The 9,671-nt window shown below is 47.0% G+C and overlaps 1 protein-coding gene across 1 annotated transcript; it reads left to right on the forward strand.

Annotated features, from left to right (window-relative positions):
* The first annotated feature begins 643 nt into the window (after positions 1-643).
* On the forward strand, positions 644-4,094 carry LOC135385019 (uncharacterized). The gene is made up of 3 exons (XM_064614196.1): positions 644-1,025; positions 1,320-1,643; positions 1,801-4,094. Exons 1-3 carry the CDS (start codon positions 644-646, stop codon positions 4,092-4,094), a joined length of 3,000 nt encoding a protein of 999 aa, XP_064470266.1.
* The last annotated feature ends 5,577 nt before the right edge of the window (positions 4,095-9,671 follow it).

Genomic DNA, 9,671 nt, shown 5'->3' on the forward strand with positions numbered 1-9,671 from the left:
TCCAGGAGCCACGACAGAGCAAGGGCGTGAGTGGTGGGCGCGCGGTACGAATTCAGTGGGAAGTTGCAGAGTGCGGCCGTACACCAACAACGCAGAGTTGCATCCGAGATCGCGCTGGGGGGGGGGGGGAACCTATGGGACATCGGCAGAATCATGGAAACCTACGAAGGTCAGGATGGTCACGTAAGATCGTGCCTCCTTAAACGCCAAGATGGCAAGACAACGAAAACTCCCGCACAGCATCTCTACCATCTTGAAGTATGAACACCATATTTCGCGGCGGGAGGATGTTGAAACTCGTATGTGGAGAAAAAAGAGGAGCTGGTGGCCAGCTCACCTGCATGGACTTTTAGTTTCTTCTTTTAGTTAAGCTAGCGTGAGCACGCTCACTTGTTCGGATTAAAGCGAATACTTGGACCCGCTTTGAGTCCTTCTGTTCTTCACATTTTGGTGCCGAAACCCGGGATCGGGGAGTGAAGCCGTCATCCTTTCTTCATCGATTCAAGTTTTACAGCGACAGGCTTTCACCTTCCGTTGAACAAAGAGCTATGGAGAATTTGAGGGCGAAGCGCGCGTCCAGGAGAGCGCAGAACACAAAGATACTACTCTCAAGACTACTCTTCTGGCTACTCCGAATTTCACAATGGAAGCGGTCAAGTCCCTCAAGGATCGACTTGAAAAGAGCAACGGAGAACTTGACCGAATCAACGCTCAGTATGAGGAGTTCATACCTGCAGCCGAAGCCGAAGCGGAGTTCCTTGCAATCGCCGAATATGAAGATCAGGCTATCGGAATGATATCGACCTTGCAAGCGCACTACAGCCGACTGCAAGTACAAAGCGAAAGCAGCAGACAGCGACTTTTAGGACAGGAGGCGACAGGACCGAACGTCACGAGCCAGCGATCAGAAGTTAGGTCTAAAGGTCCCAAGCTGCCCGTACTTAAAATAACCCCCTTTGACGGGGACTACGGACAATGGACATCGTTCTGGGAACAGTTCAAGGGTACCATTCACGATAACACAGGTCTGTCTGTCTCGGATAAGTTTCATTACCTGCGCCTTCATCTGACTGGTCTTGCCGCATCAGCCATAGCAGGGTTACCTACCACAGCTTCATGTTATGAAGATGCAATACGTCTTCTAAGAGAACGTTTCGGTGACATCAAGCAGATCCGCCAGTTGCATCTTCAACGGATCCGCAATTTACCTACTGTTAAATCAGTGCATGACGTTGCATGATTACGGAACCTCTACGATCACGTCGAAGTTCATATGAGAAGCTTAGAAACAGCCGGTGTGTAGCCTGCCTCTTATGCAGCTATGCTAGAAGAAATCCTTACCCAGTCTCTACCTCGTCAACTGGCTGTGGAGTACAAACGTCAGGCACTTCAGTCAAGCCTCTCATCCACAGCCACTGTGGATGGCACTGAGGAAAGTTCTTCAGCTGAAGCCAGTGTGGCCGAAGCAGATCTGAAAAGGCTCTTAAATTTCCTCAGGATAGAGGTTGAGAGCAGAGAAGGGTCCCAGTGGTCACAAAATAATAAAACAGATGAAATCGAGCAGGGCCACAAGAAAGGAGTGCGCCCTAAAGCCCTCCCATCTGCTTCTGCTCTTCACTCATCGTCTGCTACAAAAGAGGAATGTTTGTTCTGCAAGCAGGCTCATAAGACTCAGACCTGTGCATCTCCCATGCTCTGGGATAGAAAGCCAGTCTTATTATCAAAGGACTTTCGCTGCTTCCGTTGCACGCTAAAGGGTCACAGAGCCAAGGATTGCAAAGTTCGAATTTTCTGTTCCAGATGTCAAGAAAAGCATGCACTTGCCGTGTGCAGGAAAGAGTGTACCCAAGCACGCTGGAGAGAGTACAAATCTTGCAGCACAGTCGACACCTTGTAAGAGGTCCAGGCCTACCGCTTCACGAGAAAATGCTGTTGAAGTCCTCCTGCAGACGTTCAGAGCTTGGGCTGTCACCCCGCGAAGATGTATGTACGTCAGGGGAGTAATCGACGGTGGGAGCGATCGCACCTTCGTGTCCGAGGCTTTGGCGAGCATTTTGCGTTCGCCGATAGTCGATGAAATATCCCTTAGTATTACGACCTTCGGCTCTAACAAGGCTACGTCGCCGCAAAGAAGGAAGATCGCAAGTTTGAGACTTCGATCTCAGTATGACATGCAAGAGCGGGAGATTCAGGCGGTCGACATTCCGGTGATCTGCCATGATATCAGATCGGCGTGTTTTGGTCTGCAGTTCGTCAACGAGCTCAAAGAACAAGGCAAGGACCTTGCAGATGAGCTCTGCTTTCCAGGAGACATGTCGTGCGAAGGCGTTAGTATATTGATCGGCTCTGATCACATGTGGGCCATTCTTACCGGTGAAATCTTGAGGAAGAGTGGTTCTGAGCGGCTTGTGGCCTTGAACTCTATATTAGGCTGGACCATCCAAGGGCCTACGCCACTCTCCTCACAGATCGAGTTTCAAGGGCACGCCCAGAGTCACCTGTCAACAGTTGCCTGTGTCCTTCGTGCTCATTCTTCGGTGGAAGTTGTTGGCTCTACCGACGACAGCAGCACATGGGAACCAACTCTTCGTGCGTTCTGGGACATAGAAACCATGGGTCTGACGACCGGCAAGGCAACTTTAGACCACCCAGTGTTTGAACACTTTTCGCAAACCATAAAAAAAGATGGACAAAGGTACGACGTAACCCTACCGTGGAAACGTGATCCGGTTGGTTTCCTTGAAGACAACTATAAAGTTGCTCTGACTCGCCTTAAGAAGCTTGTTGCGCGCTTGAAGCGGACGGAAGGATTGCTTCTTCGGTACGACGGCGTTATAAGGGAATACTTCAACCTCGGCCACGCAGAGGTCGTCGATACTGATGCCGAAAGCAAGGGCCCGGTCTACTACATGCCACACTCCGCAGTCATCCGAGAAGACCGCGCTACGACAAAAGTTAGGGTCGTATTTGATGCCTCATCTCACGCCCCCCAGTGTCCGTCGTTGAATGAGTGCTTGGACAAAGGCGTGAACTTGAACCCTGATACACTACAGCTGTTAATCCGATTCAGGAGTTTCAAGATTGCGCTTACGGCTGACATTGAAAAGGCCTTTCTTCAGGTTCAAGTTCGTGAAAAGGATAGGGATGTATTCCGTTACATTTGGTTTGAACAACAACCGGACTGTGGGACATACGTGGGTGACTCAGAAGGGCTCCAAACGCTACGCATGGCAAGAGTACCCTTTGGAGCGACGTCCAGTCCGTTCCTTCTGTCAGCAACCATTCAACATCATCTCAATGGCATCGACGGGAATCTTAAGGCAACAGCCGAAAAGCTACGGAAGTCCTTTTATGTCGATGATTTGGTCACTGGAGTCGATTCGGAAGAAGCAAGGAAACTGTACGAAGACGCAATGCTTATAATGAAAGCCGCTGGAATGAACCTTCGTAAATGGACGAGCAACAGCGTGAACTTACAAGTCATGTTTGATGGTGGGCTATCCTGCGAGTCAACATCATCGGTATCAGAGATCTTGAGTCCACAAAAGATTCTGGGAGTGTCGTGGGATAAGGCACGGGACTTGTTGCAAGTGTCCTTGAAGTCTTTGTTTACCTTCCTCCTGGAGACAGGCGACACAAAAAGGTTCGTCTTACAAGCCTCTTCTAGGGTCTTTGACCCCTTGGGCTTCATGAGCCCGTTTACAATACGCGTGAAGAGACTATTTCAGCAACTCTGGATCGATGGAGTGGATTGGGATGCCAAACTTCCAGACCAAGCTCAGTTGGAATGGAAGGCGTGGTGCACAGAATTGCCCACTCTGCGTCTCGTCAGCGTGTGCCGACACGTTGGGATATACTCTTCGAACGGAGCCAGATACGTGACTCTTTATGCTTTTTCAGACGCGAGCATGCATGCGTACGGAGCAGTCGTGTACGCTTGCGCGCAAGAGCCACATTCAGATGTTAATCTACTGATGTCCAAGTCCAGGGTTGCCCCTCTGAAAGAACTCACACTTCCCAGGCTGGAGTTGATGGGAGCGCTCGTGGCTGCAAGGCTCGTCAACTATGTTCGAACAGCCAGTAGTTGTGATTGAAAGCAACAGGCCGAGGAACCTATGGGACATCGGCAGAATCATGGAAACCTACGAAGGTCAGGATGGTCACGTAAGATCGTGCCTCCTTAAACGCCAAGATGGCAAGACAACGAAAACTCCCGCACAGCATCTCTACCATCTTGAAGTATGAACACCATATTTCGCGGCGGGAGGATGTTGAAACTCGTATGTGGAGAAAAAAGAGGAGCTGGTGGCCAGCTCACCTGCATGGACTTTTAGCTTCTCCTTTTAGTTAAGCTAGCGTGGGCACGCTCACTTGTTCGGATTAAAGCGAATACTTGGACCCGCTTTGAGTCCTTCTGTTCTTCACAACAAGTATTGTGTGTTGTTTCACCCAGGATCAGCGGGGGGGGGGGGGGGCAAGTTTTCGTATCGAGCCCCCCCCCCCCCCCCCCCCCCCCCCCCTACCTTGGCGGTCTGGCTACGCCACTAGTCGCCGAACATTGTCTCCAAGGTTCGGGTCACCAATAAAATGTAATCGCAGAGAGTCAATCTGATGCGTGTATTGCCACGCGCGTGCTAAGTCTGATGTGTATCTGCATCAAGTAGGAAAACTACATATGGAGGTAGTCGCCTTTACAATGGCGGAAACTCGTGGCCCACTCTGTGGCAAAAGGCATTTATTGCATTCGCCTGGCAAAAAAGGGCACCAAGACACGGCGCAGAGTGCTTTTAAACCCTTTCGGTCCTGGAATTAATTATTTTGAGCCAGGTTTATTAAAATTTACTTGTTGTTGTTGCTGTGCGCCCATACAGTATGCTTACATAAAAAAAAATATTCAGTTCATAGTTATATCGTAAAATGGCTAGGTGTCGTCAAAGCAGGACACCAGGGCTCAATGGTTGTTGACTGCGGGGGCATATGGGAGACGAAGGCTGCGTGTCTAATGAATGGTAGGACTGACTGAACGCGCGTTTAATGACGATAGTATTCGAATACCAGCAGCATGAACATACGAAGTCTAAACCGTCATCACGTGATATATATTTGGGGACATGGTACGAAAACGAAAAGTTTCGTAGGGTATACTTGATTGCAGCGTTTTCGTAGGGTTTACTTATAACGATTAGGGGTTTTATCGACGCTTTCTAAGCTGCACCTATACTCATATAATATAATAATATAACATATAGTAATGTAGGTCTTGGATATCATTTGTCAGGTTTGCTCCACCGACATGGAGTAACGTATTCTTCCCAAAACAGCCAGCAAGGTGCTGTGGCTTATCCAGAATCAGGGTCTTGCAAAAAACTTGGACTGAATATTGGATAATTTATTTCATGAGCAACGCGCTTTTTGGTATGCACTCCGAAAAGAAATGCATCCATATGGCGCCTCACTCTTGTAGATCGTTGCAAGCTGTCACCTGGTCGAGCTGTCAGCTGAGAAGAGATGTGACACTGGCGTACATTTCTCCTCATTACCACGACGGTTCACTACGCGTGCCCTCATACACTTCTGTGCTCTTTCGCACGCCCAAAGGAAAGCCTAGGGGCTAACCCCTAGTAGAGGCAACTAAAAGAAAGATTCGTCAGCTTTTCCGCATGCGCTTGACAGACGCCTTCTCCGGCGTCGTAATTGTCTGTGCTGCACTAAGGTACGCATTATGCAGGTTAATTGCGCCTCATTTGTAACATGTGTGGGCAATGACGCCACCTGTGTTTTGTGTAACAATTCAAATACGTAATGCTTGCAAAAGATCAGTATGCTAATACTAATCAGTAATGCTTTGATTCGGACGTGTTATATAATGCAAAAAACATACACCTGGTTATTATTTCTTTATTACGCGAGTAATACTAGTAATGCATTCAAATACATAATGCATTAAAAAGTAATGCAGTAGTCTAAGTGACAAAACACTACAGTGCTGTCAGTATGGGCACAGTAATGCAAGTCTTTAAAATAATATAATGAATAAACTATAATGGAACGGTGATGCATATTCAACTGTAGTACGCGGGTTATGAACAAAGGAAAAGCCAAAGATACTGCTACGCTCTAAGGAAAAAAGGAGTACTTTTACTCCTTTTGGTGACTAAATGCATTGCCACAAAAAATAGTCCCTTCCGGGAGTAAATGCACGGGAGTAAACGAATGTTAGAGTGGGGACTGTATTTCACGCGCTGTTGTAAGAGTCCAAAGTACATAATTCGTGTGCATGCACGAAAATACTTTGAAGCAAACCGTCCACCGTGATATAGAATCTTGCGCCATACATTGTGCACAATTTGCGAAGGAAGATGCGCTGTTTCTTACTCTGTGTGGCTGGAATATTGCTACGTTGGCTGAGTTATACAGCCTTATACTCTTCAAATTGACCAAGGGCGCATATATGCGTAGACTGTTGCATTCAGGAGACCATTCGCGAAGTTCAGTGACAATTTGCAGTCCTGGGGACTAAATGTCGGGTTAGGGGACTAAAATGGGGAGTAATTGCAGACTATGGGAGTAGAAGGCGCGATTACTCCCCGTTTTACTCCTTTTTTTCTTAGAGTGTACTTGCTACTTCCTTTCCACTTTTTACTTTATCTTTTTTGTGTGTGCATTTTTTACGTTCTTTAACCAACTTGTTAGCTGTACTCGGGTAGCCACATCGACGTTGTCGGGACTTACGCCACCATTTGTTCCCTTTTTTGTATCATCATCATCATCATCATCGTCGTCGTCATCATCAAGAGATATATAATTCGTGCAACTAATTCAGTAAGCCTTATTCGTGGAATCATTTCTCCCATCGCAGAGAAACTTCGGCTCCAGTTGTGCTTAACAGACGCTCCTTTAATGGACACCCTAACGCCCAATGAGCAGAGGTATGCATCCCCTTAATTAGAAGAGAACGCTTTATAAAAGTGAAGGGCCTCCACGTGCATCCTAAAGAGCACTGCTTGGTTTATGTTGAGTTAATCTCCTCTAGTGCACAATAATGCATCTACATTATTGTGCGGAAGTTCATGCACTATGTTATATACACTCGGTGGTAAAACGTTATGGGCAATGAATTAAACCAGCTAGCTTTCGACAAACAAACCAACATAATTAGAGCAGCGCAGCATGATCCCAGATACCTTTGCGCCAGAAAATTCCAAATCAAACTCAAACTGAAACATTGTGTTATGAAACGGAGTCCAACGCCGACCATTTAGGATGTCGTGCTTCTGCTGTTCACCAAACTGAAAAACGAACAATAATGTCTCATTGTCTCTTACCTTGAGAATATTTTTCAACTTGTGCGCATGCTGTCCTGATTAATTGGCGACCTTTCGGCCCGATTATTCGCAGTGGAATACTATGCTACTGTTGACAAAGGTGACTAGGCGCACTGTTTCTAAGGGCAAAGGACGTAGGTACATCGCATGATTAAATTTTATTGTCCTTAATGACTCATCATTCGTGGTCTTGAAAGAAGCTTCCTTCTTCCACGACATAGTATCAGAAGATCTCGAATCCCTATTCGGACGTAGCTCATTTTACTCAGCTGCTTCTTTTTTCATTGATGAAACACGTAATAGATGCAATGATTACAGCACTCATGAACCAGTACAAGGACTCTGTTGACATTACCCACAAAGTTAGGCTCTCAAAGGCTCTGCGACATTTACCTGTCACCTGCTGGAGGATGTTGGCTTCCGAACATTTGGCGCTTCCCGTTTTCCTAGAGCTTAACAGTAGTGTACCTTGTTAAAAAGGATTATGAAGGGAGCTTTGAAATCCTTACTACACTGCGCTTGAAAGTAACATTGCCTCGATCGGACAAGGCATGAATTAATAACAATAATTGCCTGAAATTCCACACTTATTGCAAAATCTCTTGTAAAATCTCATAAGAGAAGACTGTAATGCTTCCCTTCACGCGTCGGTATCTAAAGAAATTTCAATTGCCTATTGGCAGCTTCCAGATACGCCGAGCACCGCATCACACATTTCTGGGGGTTACTCTGGATCGGAGTTTGTCGTGGCCGGCAGAAGTACGTTGTCTAAAGACAAATGCAGAGAGGAGACTCAACGTACTGAGGTATCTATGCGGCTCCCGGTGGGGTATCTCGACGAGAGCAGTGCCTGGTGTTCACTGCTCCCTCATACGCCAGTTATTAGCGTACCACATACCGGTGCTTCACCATCTCCCTTTCACGACAGAGCAAGTCCTAAAAACCATGCTTGCAAAGAGTAGTAAGCCGTGTCTTGGCGTTCCTTCGAGCAATTTCCAACACGGCAGCCATGGCAGAGGCTCGGAAACCACCTGTACCTGTCCTCAGGATGCAATAGTCGTTTCGCCACTTCTCTCGACTGGCAACACGTCATCATCGCCATCCTCTCCTTCGAGCCTTGTTGCGGCGCTCCAGCTCTGCCTTCACTCAGGCTATCCAGGCACAACGATTGATTCTCCCTAAGCACAAGCAGCACATGTACCCAGCTGTTCCAACGTGGGCCCTGCAACCACCTGAAGTGAGGGTCAATATCCCGGGTCTACCACGCCGGAAAGATGTATCGACTGAAGTCCTCCTACAACCTAGTCTACACTCTTTGAAAAAAGGGAGTATGAGTTCACGCTCGTCAAACATATAACTCCCTTTAGGGTATTTAGGCTACTCCACTTGTGTGTTCTTTTGACTTCCTTTGCTAAAGGTGTTCCCCTGACACCCTTCCTGCAGGGGTTCCCTTGACTGCCTTACCCAAGCACATTGCAGAGAACATTAGGCACTCCGTTTTCCACTCCGTTTTCCACTCCGTTTTCCACTCCGTTTTCCACTCTGTTATTAAGTGATGTTACTCCATTGGTCTCTTTTCTTTTCTTTTTTTGCAGATACTGGTCTGTGTTGTAAAGCGTTACAAAAACAATACTGTCCTCGCCCCAAAACATGAACAGGTGCGGCGCCTCTCCGTCTTGCTCAAGAATCTAGGTAGTCCCATAGAACTACCCAAGCGGGAACATCCCTCAAAAGCCGTCATTGGGATTGCAATACTGTACGAATCAAAATTTTACAACCCGGTCCTAAAGTACGAAGGACCGAAACAATTTCGTAACTGTGACGGACATACGCTTCGTCAACTCGCAGTGCACCTGCAGTAACTTCAAGGCGCTTAGCGTTGCAGAACATGTATCCCTTTCTATCGGAGATTGTGTTTCTTACTTGGTCATCCGCTTCACTTGTCAATAGAGAGCATTTCCACGGACATTTTCCCTCGAATGAAACGACTGATCCGGGTGTCAATTACAATTATAACAAAAAAGACTGCGTTCTCGAAGCGGCATCCTTATGAGCCTTAGGAATCAAGGAAACCAGATGTAGGCACCAGCTTGCTTGTAAAATTTATCAGTACCTGTTCTTCAGTATGTAATGTTGGGTACTTTACAATTGTATGTGCCACCAACGGCTTTTCTTGGTACAGCCAGGGCTTGCGAAAAGTAAACGTGCTCTGCTGGGATACAACTACTTTGGCCATGTCAGACACAGGCTTGTTCATCTATTTTTCATTATTTGCAGGTGTGTCTCGATAATCGTAACAAATAAATAAGTGTACGATGCTGCACTGCTGCATAGTCTTGTCATAGA

Source organism: Ornithodoros turicata, chromosome 2, assembly GCF_037126465.1.
Source record: "Ornithodoros turicata isolate Travis chromosome 2, ASM3712646v1, whole genome shotgun sequence".
NCBI classification, from domain to species: domain Eukaryota; kingdom Metazoa; phylum Arthropoda; class Arachnida; order Ixodida; family Argasidae; genus Ornithodoros; species Ornithodoros turicata.